The 26,744-nt window shown below is 41.5% G+C and overlaps 1 protein-coding gene across 4 annotated transcripts; it reads left to right on the top strand.

Moving 5' to 3' along the window:
• Positions 1-11,731: 11,731 nt before the first annotated feature.
• On the top strand, positions 11,732-22,711 carry LOC111265758 (uncharacterized). 4 transcript variants are annotated; one of them, XM_086970620.1, is made up of 4 exons: positions 15,883-17,301; positions 21,144-21,273; positions 21,470-22,228; positions 22,367-22,711. In XM_086970620.1, the coding sequence occupies exons 2-3, from the start codon at positions 21,259-21,261 to the stop codon at positions 22,205-22,207; spliced, it is 753 nt and encodes a 250-aa protein (XP_086826746.1). In that variant the 5' UTR covers positions 15,883-17,301; positions 21,144-21,258; the 3' UTR covers positions 22,208-22,228; positions 22,367-22,711. The 4 variants fall into 4 exon arrangements, with proteins under 4 accessions (XP_022698404.1, XP_086826746.1, XP_022698403.1 ...); XM_022842669.1 differs by lacking the exon at positions 15,883-17,301 and adding an exon at positions 11,732-11,818 and having other exon boundaries at positions 21,470-22,711; XM_022842668.2 differs by having other exon boundaries at positions 15,884-17,301; positions 21,470-22,711.
• The last annotated feature ends 4,033 nt before the right edge of the window (positions 22,712-26,744 follow it).

The raw sequence follows: 26,744 nt of genomic DNA, 5'->3' as shown, positions 1-26,744 counted from the left end.
AAATTTGAGGATACAATAAATATATATATATATATAAAGATATCTTTATATATACAATTTTTTTTTTAGCTGCGTATAAATAAACAAACCGAAAGCTTAATTGAGTTCAAGGGTTTTCTACTGGTAATCTAACAATATAGCGTTCGAGTTCATCAGCGCATATCAAAGACCGCTAGGAAATCGTAGGTTAATATTTCTAGATTTGCAAGCATCCACACAAGACGGATAGAGATATAGCCGTCTCCTTTACGTTTGCAATGGTCGTCACGTCAGCAGCATTTGTGGGTCGCTTTTTCAACACGATTATAATAGGTGGAAACCAGGCTAGACGCGTTGATCTAAGCGCGTGTCTGTATTTAGTTTCTGTTGGTGTATTGCGTCACTGTGGCAGCAGCGTCCGCTAACGACTGCTTGGTCAGATTGTACGTACCTTGTTGCGCTACTGCCGCGGCGCAGATCAAGTCCAATTGTGAGCAACGAAATGGGCCTATTAATGAGGCACAGATAAAATAGGTTAGGCGAAAGCTAATGACTGGCAGTAATGCTGCACCGACTTGACCGGGTCGTTTGGTTAGCAAAAAAAAAGAACTCTAAATATACAATGGTAATTTAGAAGGATTGATTCTTCAGATTATGTCACTGTCATGGAAAGATCTCTGAGCAACGCTTACGAAACGGTCATCTATCAGGACACTGCCGATTTTCATGGTATGGCTATAGAAGTTGTATTCTGGAACAAATCCAGAAACCTGACGACGAGTTGATAATCGCAATGTCCCAATGACGCACAGCAAATAAGAGCAACTAATAACATTAAAATAGAATTCATTATAAAAAGATAGCTTTTCTACTGTCGAATAGGCGGAAGAAGCGGAATGATCTCGCATGTGACAAACAGGACGGGGCGAGACAGAGAAAGCGATGAGATCTATTTGCAGCTGGGCTGGTATATGCCACGGGTGGCAAGTACATTTGTCAAGCTGAGGCTAGCTAATTAACAGGAAGATCTCCAATATACCACTCGTTATAATATCTTATCGTTTGCTGCACGAATCTGTCATCGTTAAAGATCCATTTGATTCGTTGTCAGAGATTAGCAGAAGCTTTTTCTTATCTCAGCAAACCTGTTACTAGCAACTCTCGCCGTTTTCAATAAAGAAACATGTTGTCCTTCGTAGGCAAGGAGCGCTAGCTTTGGTTGTTATGAATCGATTAAATACAATGAGTAAGTATTTTTATACCATTATTTGAGCGACTCTAATGAGCCTTAGGTCCTTCAATAAGAATGTTATATTAGTAGAATATTTGCGTCGGGGTGTTACCGACTTGTCTGTATCTCTTTAGGCAACCTGCATTCAGATAGAAAGCTGCTCCCTCTAACCCAGTTAGATAGGCATACGTAATAATCCACACCCAATTTATGTTATGAAAATTACAGCATTTTCGCATAACTCTGACAGTAAAAACACGTCTGCCATATGTGTTTTTTTTGCTGTTCTAATGTCTTAGCAGAATTGTTTAATGAAGTATGACACCCAACGATACCTAGGTGCCATTATTGGAGCGCCCTCAATAACAGAGAGGCTATGGATGTAACGTATCGTTTTCTTTGTTTGTTTGTTTGTTTCTGAACCTGATGGGTTAGGCTGAGTCGGTACCTTCTGTTCGGTATTTCACTTAAATCGGCTAGGAAGCGATAGGAAGCCAGATGATGCAGAAATCATCATTGCCCCATACAAACCAATATTACCACACCATAAGCTTATCTGCACCGTCTTTTACTTGCTGTGTTTTGTAGTAAATATTAACAGGATCTCCACAGGGCATGATTGGATGGTAGCACGCACTACCGTCCGCTATCAGTATTCGTCACCAGCCGATTTCTACTCTGTAGGGCTTATTCAGTGCGCTAGCAGCCTCCTGGGGGTCAGCGCGCTGCACACGATCCCATATATATACACCAACGAGTAACGTATCGTTCCACTAGTTCTCCGCGATATTCTACTCGTGCGATACTGCCGGTATCTGTGTATAACCGTGTTGAATTAATTCTTTGGGTTACGAGTGCAAGGCACTCGTTCGTGACGATGAGTGCAGACTGGACCTATTAGTTGTCAATTAGCTGCAAACAACAAGAACAACAACATCTCTGTCCGGTGAGCCCATCAGGTCTGATAATGACCGGCTTTAATAGCGCGAACCATTTTTTTAGCTCCTTTTTAGCTACAGGACAAACGGTGTCTGCTTTGAGGCTACCGATCAGCGAAGGGAAAATTTCGCGTCGTTGCCATAATATAACCACCTGTCTGTCTGACTCCTTATTAGTTCAGGTCGACAAGGTTCAGCGCCTGCGGAATAAGATAGAGCTCAACTCCATAGCACCCTATGTGTTCGTGTAATGTCTATTTGATTCTGGCCCAGGACGGTGTTGTAGTGAAAGTTGTTAGCCGCACAGGCTATGAAACGGGCCGCTGCATCAATGGGGTGTAAACCCGCTCGTGTCTTCATTGCAGCTGCTGCTAGCAGAGGTAGATCAATGTGCGCTTCGTACATATCTTTAGCGGTGATTGGCCGATGGTAATGTGTTCATCACAAACGTTATGTTCCTACTGCAGAACTCCCTCATGGCTGCTGCTCGTGTTTGTAGCCACTCTGTTTATTCACTCGCTTGCCTTCGCTTCGTCCCTTGGTTATACGAATGTCTGCAGGCAGCGATGACCGATCTTTCTGTGTAAAGGCTGTATAACCCGACAGCTATATCATTGCTGCTCTTCAAACAGGAGATCTGTCCCTCCCTATCCTTCTTCTTCGTCTGAAATTTTACTGTACTGAACCCACACGACGGTTCATGGCGTTGCGCCTCCGGGATACATTGGTAAGCGGGCTTGCCGCTACGGCTGCTGTCGTTGATGGTAGCAACTCGACGTCGTCTTCAGAACTGTTTACGGCACTTCACCGCCAGCCATTCGGCTCGCTTGTGTACTGTGTTAGAGATTAGCGAGAGGCTGATGATTCTCGATGTGCGCTCGTGATCAGTCACCTCCTCCAAAGCTAACGGGAAAAAGCTACAAGACAAGAAGTGAGTGAGGAAAGCAAAAGGAAAATAAAAAGATGTGCTTTTCACGCTTCTTTTTTTGTAGAAAGCGCTTACTTTTCCTGTTGTAACAGCAGCAAAACCCTTACTTGGCTATGCGTAATCCTCTCAGAGACTTGCGTTCCGAGCCAGTATCAACTATTTCCTCTATCGTTTATAGATCTGTCCATCGGCGGTTCGCTGCCAGCCAACAAGTTTTGATAGTTGCTCTCGTTCCGTCGACCTTTTCAGTGTAGAGGCTCGACGCAACGGCAACGATGCGGCTGTGATCGCAGCCCTCTCTCTACTCAAAGTTTGCTATTGATCTAAAACTCCGTCATCGTTGTTGTTTCCGCTATCAACAACAAGTAGCGACAACAGCAATTTCAAAAGCACACACACGCACTTGCCTGTGCATTCGAACATACAGCGTGTTGAATTTAATGAATACGTTGCTACACCATAATTAATGGCGGGCCAGCGGCGCATTTGCGACAAGCCAGTCACATACGGATACGCCCAGGGTGCACTGTTGCAGAGCGCTGATAACTCGGCCTGTCTACTGCCATGTCGGGCTCTAGGTGGCATCAGAGAAAAGAAAAGGAAAGTATGAGATAGATAGAATTGGCCAGGTGCCGTCCTCCTAGTCAGCCAATTGGACCGCAAACAGCGCTTTCTGAAAACAAACATACAGCAGAATAAAAGCTGCCCCTGCAGCGGACACTCTCCTAGACTGTTGTGTCCCCCTCATCCCCCAGCTCTCTAGCTATTTGCCAAACGATTCATATATATATATATACATTTATATACAAAGAGAGGGAAAGAGAGATAGAAATTCGCTGTGGTCTTCGAATCAAATCGGTATCCTGCAGTAAACGCTGTTGCGCTAGTTGTTTTCAATACCATTATCTTCTCTAACGTTTAAAAGACTAACAATAGTCGAAAACTTTTCAACGAGGGAAAGAGGCAAATCAATAAAAATAAATAAAATAAATTTCCTAAGAAGAGTGGTGACCGTGCGCTTGACGACAGTCTATGGTGGGTTAAACCAAAGCAGACAACAACTTAAGCTGTCATCTTTAATATTTATTTACATCATTATGCCTTCATCCTTCAACTCGTGTCATACAGAGATTTCGAGCATGTTACCACGTGATCAGCCATAGGCTTTTCAATGGTTAATTGGCAAAGTTTACCTTATTCATATATTGGACTACTTCAATTTCTAGCAACCAGGCAGTAATTAACCAAGTGACTGATACACATCTTAATTACGCTCTTTATTAGTTCCAAATTTTTACAGTTTTGTAACAGGCCGAATTGATGTTGTTTCTGGGACGTTCATACAGTCGGCCAACGTCTCAGAGACACACAGTAAAAATCCTTACTTCTAGACCGCACGTAGATACGATCGGCGGACGTCTAAATGGCATACGTCAATGAAGTCGGCTGACGGCCGACGGCCGACGTCGCAATGACGCTCGTGGTTAAGGTTAGCCGATGTCTCCGGAATGCATGTAAATTAAGTTGGACCTTGCTGTTTTGTTGTCACGAGGGTCGTAAATGGAGTCGGCCATTCGCCGCCTTCACGACGACGTACGTCAATATACTTGACCGATGTCGCAATCATGTATGTTGATTGAGTAGGTCGACTTTTCACGGCTGTTGTGGTTGATAGGATCGGCTGGCCTATTAAGTCGAGTCTTGGACATCCTAAGCGAAGCTTTCGGTCAGAAGAACTCTCAAAATGCATTTTTATCCCACGATAGATAACGAGTGCGACATCTGGATTTTATCAGCTTTATATGTAGGGGCGTGTATTTTTACTCAGCTCCTCGAGATCTATCGATTGGCAGCGAGAAATAGGATGCTATGTTGAACTGTTGTCCCTTAAACAGGATTTTCAACTTAAAAACTGACACTGAAGTATAATAACATATAGTATGTTTCAGTTTAGTTAATTGAAAGCTTTCGATTGAGGTTAAAGTTAAATTTCGATTGCCCTTACATTGACTTCTCAGTACACAAAGAAATACCCGTGAAAAAGTTGTCAAATTGGGTTTTTGCTATTTTTTATGCTGCGGCACGTTTGTTCAGCTCATCGAAATGTATTTTTTGGCGTCAAGAAAATTCGCTAAAGGTGATTTACTTTTCGTAAAAAAACATTTTCGATAGCCCAAACAATGATAATTTAAGCTTTAGAGATGTAACAGTTTTTTTCTTGGATAACTGGCATTTGACACAAGTACAAATCTATTGGCGGTAAAACTCCGGCAGAATATCGACTCTATATAAGAACATTTTGTTTTTTTTTTGGATTTTTATGCGTATATCATACATGTATTGAATAGTTTGACTGGTTTGTAGGTTGTTGTTCATTATGATTGAACATTGTTCATTATGATTTATTAAATTGCGACGAAAGCTTATTTTTAGGCGCTGACGTTAAAAAACCGTTTTTTGAAGTTATGCTTGAGTGCCATCGTAAGCCTCTGCGCATCTATTTACCGATAAATATCGAATGTGCTTTTCTAATTAAACTATCACATGAGTTTGACTAATTTTGAGTAATAGTCACTATTCTCTCTTTATAGTCTTTGTTTTTTATGGCCTCATAGTAGACAGCTTGATCGTTCTTCGGTGTAGATCAAGGACCTTTGTGAGAACCCTTTAAATAGCATTGCCATACACACCGTGCGATCTCGGCCGTCTGTCGAAGGTTAGACCGAAAGGTGTGCCTTGCTCACTCAAGGTATCTGCTTTTTCTAATGCTAAAGTTTATTGACCTCCTGATACGACGTTTCTGTTCAATGTTAGATGCCGTATCGCCATAGCGCTGAATTAAACACATATCTCTATGAAAGTGGTCTAGTTTTTAAGACCCCTTAAGGCGATGACTTTATTTCAATACATCAGACGCTCGTAAATCCGCAGAAAATTATTGATTTTACCTAATTTCGTAACAATTTGTAAGCTATAGATTAAAATTAATAATAAACGGTCGTCGATCTCTATCGTAAGTGACAATCAAGATCAGTTAAGTGGACTTCATTTCATTCATTCATTCATTCATATTACCTTATTCTTATGACTGGTTTTCAGACAAGGTAAAGCTTTTTACTGCCATCTAGACTTCGCTATAATACGATCTTTTTTCTTGCTGAAGTTCTCAAGCGAATCTCCTGTAACATAAGTCTAGAGAAAACAAAACTAGATAACGGATTAGAGTCGGAATACCTGCCTTATATCTCCCTATCAGACTGAAGATTTCAAGCGCTTCTGGCGCAAAGCCATTTTTGTCTAATGTTTTAAGCGATCTGTTAGAAAAAACTATGCCAAATATCTCATAATCGGTGTGCCGTTCGACTGACTTAAGAGGATTCTACTTCGTTAAAACAGGATGGACTTTTTTACGTTGCCCAAACGAGACACCGACACGTTAAGCCGTACTGAGGAACGTTGTAAAAGTTGCTTCTTTTTTTTTTACCAAAAATTAACTCGGGGGCCTTGTTCCTAGAAAAAAAGACCTCTAATGCTTATTTTTACATGAACCTAACTTAAAAAAATTGTCTAATTGAATGTGAAGAAAGTATCCTTACCCTGGCTACTCTAAGCGTTTAATAATAATAATAATAACAATAATAATGATTTAGAGAAAATCAAAGCGTTCTATGTGGTAGGAAGCCTTCCGAGAAGTTAAATAGAACTAATGATGTTTTCACTGTTCTGACGTTCGAGGCAAACAAATAGTATCTTTTTCAATTAATTAATTAATTAACAATATTACGAATAGTAACGATAATGACGCAAAAATATAGAGTATAACTTCTGATAATCTATGTCATCATATGTAACTTCATTTGAGGAGAAAACAAGGACGTAAAAGACGTTCGAGTTGAGGTTGAGGATTACGTCGTTTCAGTTTGACCTCACCAATTTTCGTTTTCACGCTTTTGGTACGTACTTGTATCAAAAATAAAAAAAAAAAAGAAAAGACATCGTTAGATAAAAAAAAAAAAGAGTTAAAGATTAGGGTAACGATTGAACGCAATGTCGATATGCACATCAGTATTTTTGTTCTTCTTCTTTAAAGGCCATTTACTGAGCAGTGACTGACGATACGTATCATCCTAGACCTGATCAACTTTAAGATGGGGCCGCTGTGTGGCGAGGTCGAGAAACTATCTTCGTCATATAAACGATAGGCACCTGAAAAAGGGCTCGTATTTAAAACGTAGTCTATATTGAATAAGAAATATCTGTAGAACATTTTATTCCGTCGCTGTTGACCCAACTTAACTTGGACTTAAACGAATCCATTTTTGTAAACTTGAATGACAGATTACGACTTCATTTTATCTGACGCTACATCGAACGTTTAAAATTACTGTGATATTTGTGAAGACAAGAGATGCGCAGCAGGCAAATGTTTTTTCCGTTTTATCTATGCTTAGCTTTCTATAACGATGTGCCGATCGAATTGTACTGCAAATTATGCATCGGTCGCCGAGGCTGTAGATCGATACAACCCACTTACGCTGTGATTGACGTTTCTCAGGCAAACGAAAGAGTCTGCTAAAGTATAGAGACGAAAAGTCAGCTTCTACACTAACGTTTCTGCGTTAGATGGCGGCAAACAAATTTGATTGTTCTCGATCAATGCTGAAGCTTTTTAATCAGTTCCTTTCCTCTTCACTTATTTACATGTAAATCCTATGGTGCCATTGTGTTTTCCAACAATGGCTAGTAAACGCTTGTCGCAGTGGTGATAATCACGTTTGCAAAACTCGTCCGGCCTTGGATAGCACACTAGATAGCTCGCTTCGCCAATCAATGGAACCGGGCCGTCCCTCGTCGCGCGTGCAAGAATTATCAAGACTGGTTTTAGAGTAGTCATTGATCTCTTTATCGATAGTGTAAAGGCGCAACAAACCTTGATCTCGATTCCTAAGCAGTGATAACATCCTATACTGAATGTAGCATGTTCTACCACCTGCCTTCGTACATGTAGAGGTAAACATGCAGCTACGCTTGTCTTTGACGTGCGCATACGTAAATGAAAATATACTGTTGAAATTAGGCACATACTAAATACAGTTTTCCGAAACAGTAGCACAGGCGTTACGTTAAGGAGAGCAGTTGGTCTCGCAATGGCCTGATCTCGAGACAGTCACACCAGTTCCCTTTGCAAATTCTAAGCCTACGTGGGCAAACTGCATAGCAATTATACGCTGACGAAATATCGAAATAGTGCCGATACTTGCTATATAGTAGAGGTACGCAGTTCTTTCTGCTCGGCGTTCGATGTTAAGGTCAGCGAGGTGACACGATGCGTACTAAACCATTGTAAAGCACCGGTGACTCAGCGATGATGACGAGAAGCAAAGGAGCCTGAAGGAAAGGCAAAAAGAAAGAGTGGGACAACGAAGGAAAAAAACAAAGGAGCAAATGCGATGCAATTCTCGAAGGGTCGATTGGCAACAACTCGAACTCGTTCGGTCAGTCGAAAAGTCGACCCATTGTCTACTTCGATCCATAGGACAGGTGGCGACACTGCAGCTCTTCGCATAAACACTGAAACACTTTCTGATGTCGACGACAAACAATCACGCCGTGATGGCCGAAAACGCAAACTTAAAAAATAAAGGATCACCGTTGTGATCAACGGCGGTAGTCTGCTGGTCAATGGCGACCTCTAGTTTCCACTGACATTCGTGTAATCAAACTATCGGGTACGTATTTTATCTCTTACAGAGGTTTTGTTTCTGTACATGTGTTAAAAAAAATTCAAGACTTTCGCGGAATCCGCAAAGTTGGCAAAATAAGGTTACTGCTCAACAGCCTAGGTGTAGGTAACTTTGCAATGGCACTCTCAAAACAGTAACAACTCATCATTTCCCCTAATTCACTATATCTGCATTGCTTAAACTATATGAGACTAATAAACGTACAAATACCACCAGTATGATTAAGCACGATAGCAATTTTCTAACTAATAATACATATGCTCACACCGCGAAAAACTGAGCATAGACTTGAATTCTTTTGAATTTTGCAAGAAAAACTCAGTATTTTAGAAGCATGGTCATATACATACGATCCTGTAAGCTCCTCTCCGAAGAGAATACGTTACCTCATGCGAAGGAGTCAGGCCACTTGGGTACTCCATTTCTAAGAAAAAGTTCGTCCAAAACAAATGGCGACTAGCTGTTTCACTACATTCTCACTTTCACAGACTTACGCCTTTGGCCTTTTTTTCTCTCTGTACTTCCGATTACGACAAAGAAAATTCGACCGAGTACGAACTGTTCGTTTTCTACAGCTTGGATACATCACAATTTTGCTTTTATTAAGTCAGGCTTGTTCCCCAATTCGACCAGCTAACCTTGTTCTCGATCAACACCAACGAAAAGTCCTGATATCGATTCAGCCATCGGTCAGCAAGCCGTGTCGATGTCGTCAGAGATTCAAGCGTTAGAAATGATCTCGGCAGGCTTTTTGTGTGTCAATAAGTGGTTACACCATTTTTGCCCCAGCCGCTGTTGCCCTCCGCCCTACAAGACGAAACCTAAAGCAGGCTACTTCCCATAAACCAGTAGAAATAACTGGCTTACTAGGTTGGCGATGGTGTTGAGTGCCCTGATGAAAAGACGATGGCTGGAAAGCAGCTAATAGGCCACATGGTTGAGACAGGAACTTCGTAGTAACGTAGGAAACAGGAACACTTCTGCATCCTGAAATCCTTCTTTACAGTTCAGTACAGCACAAGTTGCTGTAGCTTCAATACATTTTTCCGTCTTTTAATTTCAAGGGTTTCAGCACGACCCTTTGGTAACTAAATCTATTACCATCGAAGCTGATTCATACCAAGTTTTGGCTATTGAATTCGAAAATATGCAAATACAGCCATAATACCAACAACTAAAATTACGTTACGGTGAAGGGTATAATAATCATGATGAAGCGCTTTTATTGGAAGATATTATCTTATGAGCTTTCTGAACGATAAAGGGTGATTCCAGGGTTATGGATAATCAAAGATGTTATTCCTACATTTCAAAGTTGTGGAAATGGGCGGCAACAGCGTAAGTTACATTATATGTTGTATACATAGGTGTGTGCATCGTGTGAGGTAACCTATCTTTGGCCAAAGGATGGGTAAGTTGCCTCATACCCGATAGTTATAACCACGCTTTAGGGTACGTCCGGTTGAAGGGGTATCCACCTTCGATCGTAGACAAAAACCAGCATCAGCAGTGCCAATTGCTGTTTTGCCATGAATCCCGTACAAAAGCTTTCCGTCATTAGTATTTGGACTGTACCATCGAAAACCTATAATAGTGTCTAAAGATCGGCGCTTGACCGCTAGTAGAGCAGTGGTATTAAAAAATCTTAGAGGATCGATACCGCCATTTGTCTACGGTAAGGTAAACAGCACTTCGGGCATGTTATTAGTTAAAAGCGTATAGTTATGCAAGCTGAGCAAACGATGATGGTCATTCGATTAACGTACAAAAAAAACGAGTCTTCTCGAGGAATCGAAACCCTGCGCTTCCAGGTCCAACAGCTGACATCAGAGGATAAGTAAACCTTTTTTTGTTTTTTTGGCTAAAAACAAGAAATCTACTTTATATAAAAAAAAAAATATATATATATATATATATATAAAAAGACATTGACCCAATGATTTATTTGATTTCGTGCCTGGCTAGTGCTTTGACAGTGATCCCCTCAAAAAAAGACATTTGTCAGTTATCATGAGTCTCTTCCATGCGAAAATGCGAGAGGCTGAGGTCATAGAAATGCGACGATCGACTAACAGATGACGATCAGAGGTTGGACTAACTCGAATAACGAACAATTAGCTAAGCAGCCATAGAAACAAATCGAACGATAGTAAAAAGGATCAGTGTCAATGAATGGCGTCGAACTCGAACGACAGACTCACTGACTGTGGTGAACGCGTGACGTGATTTCTGGAATATACACCGATCATCGCAACTGCTATAGGCAAAGGTATTACCGTTGCCCTTATTCATTCTCCATGTATACTATTATACTTCATTTTTTTCCCGCAGATCAATATCTTTATCACCGTATTGTGGTCAATAAATTTAACGATAATGAGAATGAACGATGAATGTTAGAAATTTGACTTTCTATGCGCTGTTCAGCGTTCTCAATGGCCTTAACGTCTAGAAGCGTAGATTCGTTTGAGCGTTCCGATATTCATTATACTACCTTTCGAAAACTACTAATTGAAATTTCAAGCCACGTATGTATGCGGACGCAAATTTGTACGTCACGCGGGCCAGCTAGCCCTTTAAGGTCATCTATTAGAATAGAAAATGTACTGTTTTTTTTTGTCTGTATTGGCCTCGAACAGGTAACTCGACCTTGCCGAGCTGCCCCAAGGGAGAGAATGGCGGAACTAACAGATATTACTTGGTGAGACAATCATCGCTCGTAGACGACAGGCTATTTCGCTCTGGGCAAAGCCGTAATAGCAGAGACATGCGAGTCGTATCGAGCGCGTTGCAGCAGTTAACCCGTGATCGTGGGGTTAGTCCGCAGAGATGAACGCAGTGGCCACGGATAGTGCTTCTCCGAAGTAACAGAACGTCATCCATTTCTAACCATCGGTGTGTCGTCGTTCTCGTAGAACAGCGTCACAATCTGAGAAGGGCCTTGATTTCACTACGAAACACCACGAAGTAAAATCCAGGTGTCGGAAACGAAAGACAGGTAAGACTGAAATTAAGCACTAGGGGTGGCTGGTTCACTATATATTACTAAGCATAATTGAATTAAACCGGTCCTATAGAGGACGGGTCCTAACAAAGGATATCTTAATCGATGGGATGTATTATCGAATTCCGCTATTGGCTATTGACGCGTGAACGATTACCAAGACGCTGAGTTACCAACACTAGTCAGTTCGATTACTTTGAACTATATCGTATACAATTCGTACCTACGTTACTTGAAGCTGCCATTGCAGATCCTGTGGCTGTCCTCGAGTTTGTTGGAAGTGTCGAACGTGGAAAGCGAAGGTCGTCCGCAGATGTCCACCTTGATACATTTGATTTTGCGCTGCTCATAGTTGGTCGTTGAGCTCTTTTCTACGTTGCCGTACTACACGTTACGTACTGGCGTTAACATATAGATCGATGTCCATAAAATGCATACATAACACTAACGAGAATAAAAGGAACAGCGGAAAATTGATGGCCAACTATTTCTACTGGTGTGTGTACATGTATATGCTTGCTGGTAGTATTTAGACGAGCCTTACATTTCCTTCAACAAGGTTGACCGCGGAAACGCTAGCGCGTACCTAAAAACCGAGCAGTGAGAAACATTCTCCACCACTAGAAGCCCGTACGCCGTTGTTGCTTCAAGAGGCGAGGTGACAATCAACTTTAATCCAATACGACCTTTTTCCCAGACTGGATACAAACCCCGCAGTACAATGCTGTGTGCCAATAAAACAGGCAGGCAGCCGGAAATTGGACCTGATCGAAAAAGTTGTGTGGAGGCCTGACTGTCGCCGGAAAAGACCTGCTTAGAAAGGAGCCGGGTCACTGAATCACATATACTGAGTACTTAACGTTTACTTTGGACAACATAAAACGACTGTATGATTTGAAACTGCCGCGAAGAGTTGGATAACTCTGCTAGCTCTAATCGATTTAGTCTCGAATTGGCACTAGAAAATCGATGCCCTTTAGGTCTGAGCAATGCAATATGTACGAGAGATGTTAATTATAGTTGGTTATAACTAATTGTCGTTCCATGGCGAAGTTCAGATGGCTCAATATAAACGTCTCTAGACTATAATCTACCTCGCAGAAAGAATCTATTTCAAGGTAAAATCTCTCAATTTAGTACAAAATTGCTGAGTTTTCTTAATCTTTTTAAAGTACCTTTCTGAAAATTTCAGTCGTTTTTACAGACTCACGGCTATTTCTGGCTGATACAATATTTTACATTAATAGTTGAACGCTCAAATAGAACTCTGCTAACAGCACATTATAATGAAAATAATTATAATCAGGACAGTTAAATCAGTTACATAAATCCTGGCCTTAATTTTCGAATGGAAGGTTCGTCGTAAGGGATCTTGCTGTAGGGCTTTCTACACACATGAAATAAATAGATTACAGACTATGCCTGGCGAAATCTAAAACTGAAAATAATGTCTTAATGGTCCGCAAAAAAATTCGTTCATTTCTTCGTTTTTGACATATTCCTGATAATTGAAGATATAAACGCCACGACAAATCCCTTTCGAAGCCGTTCTATATGCTAGTTTCATTAGTGTGCATATAAGGCTAACTAACTGCTACCAGCTTTGCTATCACCCATTTTCACTGGAAACTTGAAAATTTCAAGTTGTCACGCAAACCGTGTCACCGTGCGTAGAAACGTTTGTCTGGAACACATTCAACTATATCCAGTGGTTCGACACTGAGTAAATGGTCACAGCGTTTGAAACCCTGATGCGATCATCGATCTTACGATGCACTACTAGCATTCAGGCAGTCTGGTCTATCAAAGACCCGGGCTGGGTCATTGGCTCGGGCTTTTCGAAAACACAAACTGGCCAAATTGGCTTTCTATTGAACAAAGCAGCGATGATAGCATAATCATAGCGATAGCAAATTTCGTAGAGTAGCTTTGCTTCAAAAGATGATCGCGCGTCGGTTGCAATCTTGCGTATATACTACAAAAAATCCCGTCGTTTTCTCCACGCCTGAATAACTTAATTTTGATTAACGAAAGCGAGTTCGGTGGTCGTCTACGAAACGGAGTTTCGACGATCGGCAGCCCTACGATTTACCGAACCGATGATCGCTTTTATAAATCAGTTAAAAGCACAATAGAGATAGGAAGGGAGTTCAAAAGAAATACCACGAATGTAAACATCGCTAACATTGAAAGGTCGAAAAATAACATTTCAAAAATACCGTTTTCTTCCGGGAGGGCCCTGAACTGTTTTCGAGAAATTTCTCAAGAAAGCGTCTAACCCTACCAAGGCCCAGCAAAACATTTCATCTGGTTATCTTTTTACCTAGAGGCGGATTTTAACAAGGCACTGTCTTATTTCGTACACAATTTCCATAATCATTAATGTAGCAACTATTCATATGACATACCCATAGTGGTTCTCTCGCAGTCAGAAATAACGAGTTTACTAATAGATTTCTAGGTACGTTCCCATCGGATACGATGTCGGACCAATTCTGGTTGTTACCGTTCAGTACAAGCAATGCTTACGATGTTGTATACGACAATGAAATAACAATGTACTGAACAACGTCGTCATGGCGTAGAAACGTGACCGAGGGATACCTGGAAAATCTGGATGATAATTATTATTATTTAAATACCCGCAACCTGTATAGAAAAACGTTTCACATATAGCACAATTGATACCGCTGCACATAAATACACTTACGATAAATTGTGATTTTAAATATTCTGTTAATATTACATATGTGGGTGAGTGCGCGCGTAGAAAAGGCACGAGGCATGCTAAGCTGTTCCTACTGGATAGTCTTGTTTCTTTTCGTCCGCCATTATGATGACAATCTTTCCGCTGGTCTCTTGAACTATTCTTGTTATTTGTGGGCCTCTCGGTGCGTAAGCAAGTTTTGTCCTGAAACAACAACGTCAGCTTTTCCGCTATCACCTATTATATCATCGTCTAAGCAGACCACTTCCTTATCACACGCCCTATGATTGGAAAATACGCTATCTAATTTGATTCAGCGATCATAGACAAAGAAGCCCGACCACGTAGGTAATGACGGTGCCCATTTGTCTTATTCTACTCAAGTTAAGGAGAAATAACTGAAGACTGGGTTTACGTGCTTTATAGTTCAACGTCAATTGGCTTGAGTCGGTGCACGTGCGTTGAGCAGGCGTGGCCACGCCACCGCTTTTGCGTAAGACGTGCATAGTGTGCACTTTGCGGCAGTTGGTTGGTAATCTCTCTCGTTGGAAAACTCTTACCAGAAGTCTTATAAGACGTATCTGATTGTAAAGTGTACTCATTTCTATATCTAAGAACACGAGCATGTAACATAAATAGCTAACCTATGACAGTGATAGTCTTCACTGTACAATCGTTTACCTTTTGATTGCTAGACAAGTAGTTCAGACTGGCCAGCATGAGTCGGTTTCATAGAAGTTATAGGAAGATCTTTAAGCTGAACTAGCGTCCGGTGTCTTTGACAGTTTCGAGTCCTTTGAAAGCAGACGCTTCCAAGCTGCGTCTCATTATTTCACCTCAGTAAAATAGTCTACAGTTAGCATTGTCTTTTACATCATCATTCACATTACGTTACTGGGCATCTTTGCATCGTTGCTATATTTCTCCATTGTCTACACTGACGTAACGGCAGGGCCCTCGTTTGCTACTATCAGGCTCACTATTTCGAACATTCGTTTTTGCTACGGCACTACATCAAAAAAGCCCTATACATGCCAAATGAGAGGCAACCGGACGCGAAGGAGATAGCGCGAAGTGTGGTGAAAAGTGGTACCTTGCGGCTAGACAGCTGTACTCTTGCTAGCTTAGACGTAACGACGTCGTTACCTAAAAAGCTATGCAATCGTTTAGCTGCACGAACCGTATCCTGAAGTGCCGAGGGATCTGGGTCGATACAGGTCGATTGGCTTTGTTCGTCTTTTCATTCCTGGGCCTCGTGTCGTTCAGTTTCGCTTTGTTACTACAACTGATCCTTTGCACCACGGGCTTAGGGTCTTGTAACAAAAAAAACTAACCTATAAGAGACGACAGGGCAAGGTAGTAACATTTATTGTTAATCCGGATTAATTAGCACGATAGTATAAGAACAATTACAGAGGCAAGTGCCTTCAAACAACTGCCATTCGTGCGCCCGTCGTAGCATATTTACGTTACGTTACGTTACACACAGACAAAACATGTATGATAATTGCATAGATGTTTACTCAGCATAGGCTATATCGATTGCCCATTCCTGGCTGTGAACGGGTTTTGACGCTGCCAGGAATTAAGCATGCGTATCGTATATGAAAAGATTGTTACGGTTTGTTTTTTATTTTGGATGATGATGATGATAATATTCACACTAAGTGAATGTAAATCGTGATGATGACACATGTGAGAATTTCGTCACTATGCAAAGGTATTTTCGTCAATCTAATGGTTTGTTACGTAACGATTGATTTTAGCAGTTGCCTTCACAGTTTGCAATTGTTCAGTTCAGTCAATACACAAACCCTCGCTAATTCTAAAGCATTTGGCGAAGATGGTAGCCTTAATGGTACAACCTAGGGGCGTTTACTAAAAAAATGGCAGGTAACAGTGCTGTACCAATTTTAAAGCTTTCGTATACCTTCTGCACTTCATTTTTCTTATAAAATACACACACTATCGAAACAAATTTCGTGCGGAGATTCGGGAACTAGAGGTGGACTCTGCAGGTGCTTCAAGCGGCAAGGCACCGTTTGAGAAATGTCTGCTATTAGCGTCGACCACTCAACGGCCGATTTGAGCCGAACGCACTTTAAAATGGGCCGGTCACTGCTCGTCACCGAGCGTCCCTCCGCAGATCTGTCGGCCAGTCGATCTGTTCCCCAATGATCTTCTGGCAGAAACGAATCATTGTCATTTCAGTGGACATACACACATACAGAGGAACTCTTATTTGCCTCAGTCTCCGCGCCGATCTTTGTCCATTAGTGTCGTTGTACACAGTATATACGAACCGCACGCTATATGTCGTAAAATATATAGCCCACTATGAGAGGTGATTTTTTCGTAGAGACAGTGCGAGGTCTTAAGGCGGCTGTCCTCTAAGGTACGATCTTTTCAAACGGCTCGGACTCGGCTGAGCAAACTCAACCTTCAGAGTACGCAGGTCAGACGAAATGCCGCTGCTCTGAAGAATGGCATTGGAGATGCCGAGCGTACACACGATGAACGACTGGGCTGATGGCCAACGTAGAGAGAAAAGGGAGAGCGTAAAAAATCAGTTCCATCTGAGAGTTCGCAGCGCACTATTTTAGTGTCAACTGCTAAATCTTTTACTACCTGATGACGCCGCTGAAAATAGCGCATAATTGCGTATTCGTACACCGTAACTGGCATCTGCATGAAGATATTGCAACAACTTGTCAAATACACGATCAACAGTTCGAATTGTTCTTCCAAGTGATGCTCTTCACAATTAATGGTGAGTAAGCAAATTTCAAACATAAGACTAATTAGACTAGCTGACTCGAAGGCCCGAAGCTAAATATTATTCCGCTATAAAAGCTTCACTGCAAGTGGAAAAAGGTGAAGGCCTTTTTTGTCGAGAATTCGAAATTCTGCCTTAATGCCCAAGTGCCACTTGTCGTATTTACCGAAAGTTTAGTATGAGCTTGGAGTAACTAGGTTTGGCCTGAGTTGATATCGCTGAGTTGTCGCAAGGTATTTGACCGTATCGGATGGTCCAATTTAATTGCTATCGTGTTTCAGCTGGCAAAACCTTTATGGGGTTAACACATAATGGGGTGCAGGGCCGAAACCGTTCGGTTCCAGTGCAAGGGTCAGGCCAAAAATAGGTAAATTTGCGTTATCCTAGATTCCTCCTATATCTTTCCCCATGATTGCAAGCTGTCACGCGAAAACGGTAGTTGTAGAGATTGCACTTGGAACATGTCCCGTTGCTTAAAGCGCACCGTCGTTATAACTATGCTGTTATATTATACAATGGTGAAGCAGTAATGGACTCTTATGAAAATGGCGAACATAATTCACGGAACTAGTACTCTGCGGCTCCCATGCCAGTCTTAAGATGCTTGATGACGTAGCCAGGGGCATTATGATGTCCAGTCCTGAGAAAGTATTAAATGGCGTTCTGTTACGTAATGCACAGTCCAATCTGTCTTAGAATATTCGAGTTTTACCGGCAAAACGAGAGACGCTACAAATCTGCCAGAAAACAATATCGACCCGGGTCCTACTTAATCTATTAGGAACATTGACGGTTGTTCACGTCGTACCAGATACTAAAACGTGATGTGCTACGATGACCAACCCCGGATTTTCGCACTTGCATCACTGCGTTTATCGTCCGCTGTCGTTTTACTTTTGTTAGAAACAAGTGTTTTAGCTTTTCTAATTGTGAAGCTGGTAGACAAGTTACATGAGGCGATACATTATAAAGGACGGGAACGAAGCGTATAATATTCGTAACAGGCCGATAAACGGTGCACGCCTGAGATGTTCCGTAGCTCGTACGTTAAGTAAAGCCTATGAATACTATGATATCATTGCGACAGCGAATAGTGCGTTCTGTGGCTTCGTAGATTCTACTGTACTCATCTCTCCTCGTTGCTGTACAAAACACTACAAGCTGGTACCGTAGATAGTTTTATGCTTGTTTGAGAATAGACTTATCATACCTTGTTGCGAGATATTGAACGGAAGACTTATTTCATCTTCTTGACAGCAGCTTTTTTACATAGTCCGCCTTTATCGTTGACGAAGGCGGCTATTGTAAAGCGCGATTGAAACTGTTGACAGGTTAATAGGAAGACCATCTAATTACTACCTGATGAAGACCTGATGCCAATGTAAACAACGCAAGTGCATAATAGGCTTTCGCGGCGGTGAGGCGGTCCGTATAACTTGTAATAGTATTTCAAGTGTCACCTTTGGTAACTAATGTCGAAGTTATAGGAAGGTCCTCGTGCTGAATGATTAGTCTAAAAATCCTTGTTACTTACGTTTCATCCATTACGGGTGTTTTTTAAAAAGTGATCTACTATTTTTTACTTTTCATTACGAAATAGATTAACGCGATACTTGTAATATAAGAATAGAGGACAGCACGCCTTGCCTGGTTCCCTCAGACAAACACTTATATATAAATACTGATCATACTTAAAGAAGACATTTAGCTTTTCTTCAGCTTGCGTCCACCGACTGTGAGTACTATACGAATTCATAAGGTAGGTAGGGGTTAAAAATCACAGTTGCTGCACGAATGAGGTATGTCCTTATTAGAATAGAAAAAGGTTAAAGGTTGAAAGTTATTCACGAGGACATCCGTACTTCAAGTTTTGATGCGATATTAAGTATAATACAGCCTAGTTCTCGTGACCTAGTCATCCAACAAGATTGCAAATTTAACTCTTTGACAAATGCATCACGCATCGCATATTTACCAGAGGCTAAACAAATCAAATCAGATATACCTTACCTGATTGTTTATCAGCCTTAATCGTTTAAATAACTCGCACATTGTTTAAAAAAATCACTTGGTACACACACACATATATATATATATATATATATATATATATATAGAATTAACGATGTAAATTTTGTGAGCTGATTTCGATATTGCCTGAAGCGAGAACGCTCACATATGAACGATGAACGCCAAGATAAATTTACTCTTTTATGACTAACGCGCAGCTCAAGAGCCATCGTAAATTTACTAGAAGGTCATCTTTGCATTTAGGACCATATGTCGCCGAAAGCTCGCGAGAAATCGTCTGCTAGCTAGCTTCAGTAGTCGTCGCCGTAACCGCCAAGTCAATTTATAAGCGAAACCCTAAAGATACTTAAGGATAGAGCCGTGTTTTCGGTTCCCAAACGGCTGACTAATACATAATTATGGTCCTCGTGACCGTGAAACCCTTTGCAAAAGTGCAGAGAAAAAATACTTAAAGGGCAGCGTACAGAGAGACTGCTAAACGATAGCACAACTTTTTACTACTGCCACTATTAATACCTCTTCTACCACTTGAGCTATTGGCGGTCCCTATATATTCTGGGACCGGTGTGCTAGCATTATTCTCTTTACCTGATTCTGCTCAATACCACATCCTCGTATCCGCCAGCCTTACTCAAGGGTCCTCCACAACTTCTAGCAACCACCTTTGCTTTGCCCCCTGAACGTTCGTCGATATTCAGAGTAAGCCTAGTAGCCTGATCTCAAGGTCAATCACAAATGAGTGGTGAGATCTCGATCATCGGATTAATCAGCCTAAGTGAGTTTGCGCGTCGTGAGGGATGGCCTTTTGATGTTTTTTTTTTTTTTTTTGTTCATACAGACTTTGTTCGCCCCCATAAATGTCCTCCTTAACGATGATAAATAATAAAATGCATCGTCACAATAAAGCGAACTAGACAGTACATTTGACTGAAGGTTGAGATCGCATGAAGGTTGTGTTGAAGCCCTAGAAGTGAAGCACCTCGCGTCAAATTATGAACAAGTATTCATAAAAAGAGAACGGTTACGAGGCACCTAATTCTTAGAGTACTTGCTTTATGGCAAATAAAGAGCAGGAAACTGCACCGTGTAGTTCCCGTATTTAACTCGGAAGACAATATAGCTTAGCCAATCATCAAAGTCCTTCATACCCAGAGTCTTCTTTTCATCGAACATGATCTTCTTGGTTCGATGCCATGTGTGGTCACCAGTGCATGGTAACTACGCATTGCATGGAGAGTACTATGGCGTTCCTCTTGATGCTTAGGGTCTCGCTATAAACCGGCACGGTTATCGTATAAATCTGGCCGTCAGCGAAGAACAACGATGAATAGCGAAGTGCAATAGAGAACGCTGCTTACGGTACGAGTACCATTATATTGTAATAACGGCAAACTCGGGCTACGAGCAACTCAACTCTTTGAAGCGTTAGAGAATAAAGAATGGAAAGCTGTCACTTCAGTAATCACAAAAATGAAAATCACGATAAGTCGTACGGTATATCGCCATATACCAGCGATATCATTAGATGATGCGGTATGAAATAGATATACCCATCTAAAATACTTTGACTTTCGAACTGAGTGACCGTTGAACGGTACTTTGAAGACCCGTGCATTATACATCTTGTATAATGCACGGGTCTTCAGATGCAGAGCGTAATAACTAATTTGATGGCAGCACTGACCATCTACAACGTGGGTGCGCCAATAGACTACTAACAAGTGCATAATAATCTAAAGTAGAAAAAAAAAAGTAAGCTAGCCTTTCTTAATAAATCGATGTTTTATTATATGTGCTTTTTGCAGAAGGACGATATCCTGAATGAATCGAAAACGAAAGACTAATAACTGTGTAGATTAGACGAATTCGGACAGAAGGCTTAATCAGTCAGTTCAACTGTGGATATATTTAACATCCCCGATGGAATGCAAAATGGTAACTAGTGCTATGTGCATTTAAAAACAGAGTTTGAGTTATGAAATAAATACAAACGTTTCATTTGTGTGTTATAGGTTATTTTACAGAATCTAACGGCATAAAGAAACAAAAACGAGACTGATAAGCGTTGTAAATATCAACTACAAAAGTTTTCCTGTTAGTTAGACATTACCTGTTTACCTCTTTTCCGAAGTTCGCTTCTCGAGCAATCCTTCGCATCGATATGGACAGCGAGGAACGTGACCTTAGGCAAGGCAATGCGCACGTTCTCCTCACAAAGGACTGGAATGATTGGTTTGACCACCGAGTCGCGATGCTTCGGGCAAAGTATGATGAAGCCCGTGAAGACTACCAGGAGGTTTTCAGCGATGACAATGCTCTCTACAGCGACGAAGATCGGCTACGTGCGCGGGAGCTCCTGGATAACGTCGACTTCAACGAAGAATACCTCAATCAAGCCGTGGCTATCATCGATGTTTTACGAGCCACCAATAACCCTAATCGTCAACGCGCTAACGAAGCTGACAACATGATGAGAGACCTTGAACGACTGGGGGCTACGGATCGCCTTGGGGGTGGAGAGATTGTGGAAGTGCCTCCGGCGCCGCAGTTTGATTTCAATTCGAACGGCCGGGAGCACAGTGACTCCTCGGAGCACTCAAGGTACATCGATGAAATCGGATTGTCGCGAGACCATACGACAGATCATTCGAGCGAAAGACATTCACATCAAATGGATCTACGCGTAGACGGACCGAGTGGGTCGAGAGGTCACCTTATTACCCCATGGTATGAGCGTCAAGAAGTGAGAAGCGTTCTATCGCAGGAGGCGAAGAAAGCCGAATCCCAGAGTACGGACGATGACGCGTCGGAAGACCTACTGGAGGACGTATCGCCGCTCGATTCGCCCTCTGATGAGGATGACTCATGAACCACCCAAGTGCATAAGGATGTAAGGTTGCGATCGTAAATAGACCTAGCTAGTTAATAATAACTAGGACTCGAAATCTGTTATTACTAAATGGAAAGCTGAAAAACCTGTTCGGGGAAAAACTGTTTGTGTAACAAACCCGTGCTTGTATTCCTACAGATTGGATCAAACGATGTTCCTCAACAGTGCGGTGCTTTCGTATTCATCATATAATACCTTACACATACGAAGCATGACGCCATGCTGCTTTATCCTACTATAATGTCGCAGAAGCTCGTATTAGGCCGTAGGTCTGCAAAGTTGTCAGATCGAAAAGAATAAATTGAAACAGATCATCGATCGACATACGGGACGCACTGATCCCATCGTGAAATTTTCATCGTCAAGAGTGCTCGCTGTTCTGAAGATATCACAATTATATACATTGTATATACGTAGTTAACTTAACCTAAACTAAATGAATTTAATAAAAGAAATTTTATTTAATCATTGTTGCATCGTAAATCGGTTTACTTGTCGTTCAGTTAACGCATAATCTAATGTGAGTTTTGACGTCCTCTATTTACTAAACAGGAGTAAGAAGATTTGTGAGTTAACGTTATTGATAATGATTTTGATCTTTCTGTTTACTCTGTCTACTCCATATCATCATCTACTGTCTCAGCGTTCAACGATGGATAATCTCATCGGTCGGAAATCTGGCATAGGAAGCAGGGTATTGACGAAGTGGGCTCGCCAAACAAGTGTTGTTTTTGGTATTATGGTTTACAGAGGGAAGCCCAGCTAGACATATGGGCGTCGATAAAGGAAATCATCGAAACACCCTGATACTCGTATTTTCTGTAGCAAAGATACACGGACTGCCAGAGTAACAACCTCACATTCGTCTGGGTCAGCAGAACCGCATTGGTGTTGTACTAATAATACAGTGCCGTTTTGACGGATGACCCGATAAACTTGCTAGATCACATTAGCGATTGCTGAAATCGCTGCTCGCTACTATTTTAGCTTTCTCCAAAGATCCTCTGTGTTCAATATAGATTCAGACCTCACTTGAACGTGTATTGCAAGAGGCGAATGCTACAGGAGGCTGCTCGCAAGAAAAGTGTGATCGGTTAAGCGGCGCCGTAGGTCGGTGTGTCTCTATCTGTGTATGTGTATGTCAACGTGCAATATCGGTTTAAGCTATAGTGAAACCATATCACATGCATACGATCTGTTTCCAAGCTCGCGTCATTTCATCGGATGAGACAACTATCCTTGCTGCTGCTGCTGCCTCCGCCGCCGTTAGCCAAAAGATCGTCTGGGACAGTCAAGTATATATATTATATAGTTTGCTGTCTTTTCTATAAATATCAACTGGCACACATGAAAATGGAGGCGCGCCTCGCTGTACCCTAATGCTCGGTCTGTTGTTCCCGATAAAAATCCGAAAAATACATTTCCTCTGCCTTCAAACTAAGCACTCAGAATGCTACCAGCAGGCGGAAATAGACGAACAAATAAAGGTGAAATGTTAAATCAGCTGCTGTAACCGTTGGTACTATCATGCACACTATGGGTGCCGTGATTAAAATCGATTAGTGGCAGCCTGGCGGGCGTGGTCGGATCTGCTTTAACGTCGTAAGGTGTGACGACGCGTTCCTCTCGCGGTCAAGTAAAATGAACGGGCATCGTAACGCTGGTTGTCACCGACAAGATTCAATAGAACCATTTCCCGCTTTGATCTAACGATGACATCTTTCCCATGACCTGCTAGCCAGCGACGGAGTCCCTTTGGCATTGCTTTTTGGCAGTATCTATGTACATCTCCATCGAGTCAGTGCGTTACGAAGCGTTAGTAACTTCGGTATTATCAAGTACGTGCGTTGTAACGGTTCGAATGTCTATATCCTTCACAGATTAAGCTAGGTAGTTCTTTTTAATAAAAGAATGTATCCCAATCTTGTCCCGTTCCTCGTATTGTCTTTTCCTGATCTCTTCATTTGAACGCTGTATTCTTAAATAGAAAATATCACTAACTATTCATTATCACACAGATATTTGAAAGTTTTCCTCTTAGTCGGTTCTCGACCGCTAGTAATTCCCAGTTCTTGAATGTTATCGGACACTCTTCTGCTGCCCGTAGTAACAGAAGCCATGAGGTGGGCGGGTTCACATAGCCTGGTAACAATACATATTTCAGACGTATCCCTCTGCATGATTCATAAATGCACGCGACACTGCTGGAAACTCCTTTATACCAATGCAGTTGTTGTCTTCAACGAATCATTCAGATGAGAAGGTGGAATGGAGATACTGTCAGCACGTGCGTGGCCTGCACGGACAAGGTATATAAGGGGTTCCAATGCGGCAATGACATTCTACAAGAGAAAAATGTTCGTCGTAAAATATTTGTTGTGAAATGTATATGTTATATATTCTTTCATTAGGCGCGTTCGGTCAAATGCACGTGGGTGTCGTTGTGTAAGAACTGCACGGCCACGAGCAGCCGGGAACTATGTAGTTATAAGCTGATTTAGAGTAGTAATTTCCACTGTCCTAGAGCCCATCAGCTTCTGAAAAGGCAAATCTAACGCTCTCTAAGAATCGAAACATTTTTGGCAAGTTTCAAATCCACGTACGTAAAAGGGATTTCCTTGCCGACTCCGGCGCAGATATAGACCAACAAAATCTGAGGTGACTCGGGAAACAGCGACCGAGGTATGAGTCACTCAAAGGCAGACCAGTTATGGAGAGAATGACTACGGAAAACAGGGACAAAACAGTCTTGGCATCAGAAACTGGAATGCCAGAGGAAACTGTGGCGGCCATTGTGGAAACTGATAGTCTAAAATAGCTTCCAAGCTATAGATCAATCGCAAGCCATAACTGCTGCAGGTTTCTGTTGTAATAACAATTTAACTAAAAAGATGTCTAGTTGGTAAGACCAACGAGAATAAAAAAAGGTATCAGTTATGTCGAATATGCAAGTTATTAGCATATGATTTAAACACAAGGTGATACGATTGGTCATCGAGTACTGAAACGGTTTTGTAAAAGCACAGATGTAAAAAAAAATGTTTTCGCTGTCAGCATTTATTTGGTTATATGAAAAATTCTTAGGGTGCATAGTTGTACAATCTTCGAAACCGATTGTTGTCGAGCATAAACTAATAAACGGTAAACACTGAATTCAACCTAACTCTCATTTTTCTGATGTCATCTTGAACCGTCCGCTACAAAGACAGCAGATATTGGACCATCAATTATGTATCATACAATAATCTTCTACGTAAAGAAAGTCATTGATCGAACACGTGGGCCAAATGATTGCTCCTGGATTTGAACATTTTAAAAAGTCTGCGGCATCTACTTATTTTGTAGGAAGCATGTCGCGTATAGTGCCTATAAATATGGCACGATTGGCAATACCCCATCGAATATGTTTGTGTTTGTTAAACCTGGACATGGCTGCAGTTTGGCCAGTCGCTTTATATGCATGTATATACACACACACATGCACAGGAAGCAAATAGGTATTCATTATCGAAGAGAGCCCAAACGCTACCTGTTTCGCGGAAAAATTTCATCAAAAATCAAGAGAAAATTAATAACATGCAGAATTGGAAATAACTTTTATCAATCCAATATTTCGGAAAGGTCTTGTAGTAAGGTGTCAGAGGGCAAATAGAACGAAAGAGGAAGACCTTCACGGGGTATTTCGAGTCTACACCGTGCGCTTGGCCTCTTGTGAAGCTAGGAGTTTGTGCGATGGAGCAGTTTGGAAGAATGAGTTAAACAGGAGTAACACTTATAATGATGAATATATCTATTTTGTTATTGATAAAAGACTCTACGTCCTTTCAGGACGAATTCTGCACGGAGCTAAAGTGAAATATAGGAATTGGCGAACGTTTAACTTTGTCTTTTCTTTTCTAAGAATGCTGTAGCATCCATCAGTATATTATAAACATTAACTTCATCGAACACGTGTATGCTAAAACTATTGTTATTGATCTCCACTTCCACCTCCTCAGCCGAACGGCAACGGTTCGGGTGATAGTGTCTTTGTGGACAGAACTACCAGCCATTTTGCCTAGCTTTCGAGCTTTACTGGTCACGATCATCTGGGAGCATACACTACTTAGTTGTGACGCACTGAATACGCTTCATGAAACTATGCTATGTATTGCTGTTCAGCTTATAGGCTAGAAGGCCTGTAGAAAAGCCCAATTTCAAGCTCCCAGCTCGCTTCGCAGGCATTTTATAAACAATCGATGTATATCGCATCGACGTGTCTGTTCCATGTTCTCGTAGGTAATCATCTCATGGACTTCTAGCTTTTTTTTTTTTGTTTCACTAAGCTATCGAATAATACGCTCAAGACATGCAGAAATGCAACACAATCTTAGTCTTATAGGCTGAGGGTAGCCCCATGCAGGACCACATCTTCCATGTTTATTTTAGATGCTGTTGTCTTATGTTGTTGCACTATGGTGCAGCTGTAACCTTGTGCGTGAACTCGAATGGCTACCGTTAAACAAGCTACAGGCCA

The sequence above is a fragment of the Varroa jacobsoni genome, unplaced genomic scaffold (genome assembly GCF_002532875.2).
Source record: "Varroa jacobsoni isolate VJ856 unplaced genomic scaffold, vjacob_1.0 scaffold_1005, whole genome shotgun sequence".
Lineage (NCBI taxonomy): Eukaryota > Metazoa > Arthropoda > Arachnida > Mesostigmata > Varroidae > Varroa > Varroa jacobsoni.
The sequence above is the reverse complement of the archived record's forward strand: the minus strand, read 5'-3'. Positions and strand labels throughout refer to the sequence as shown.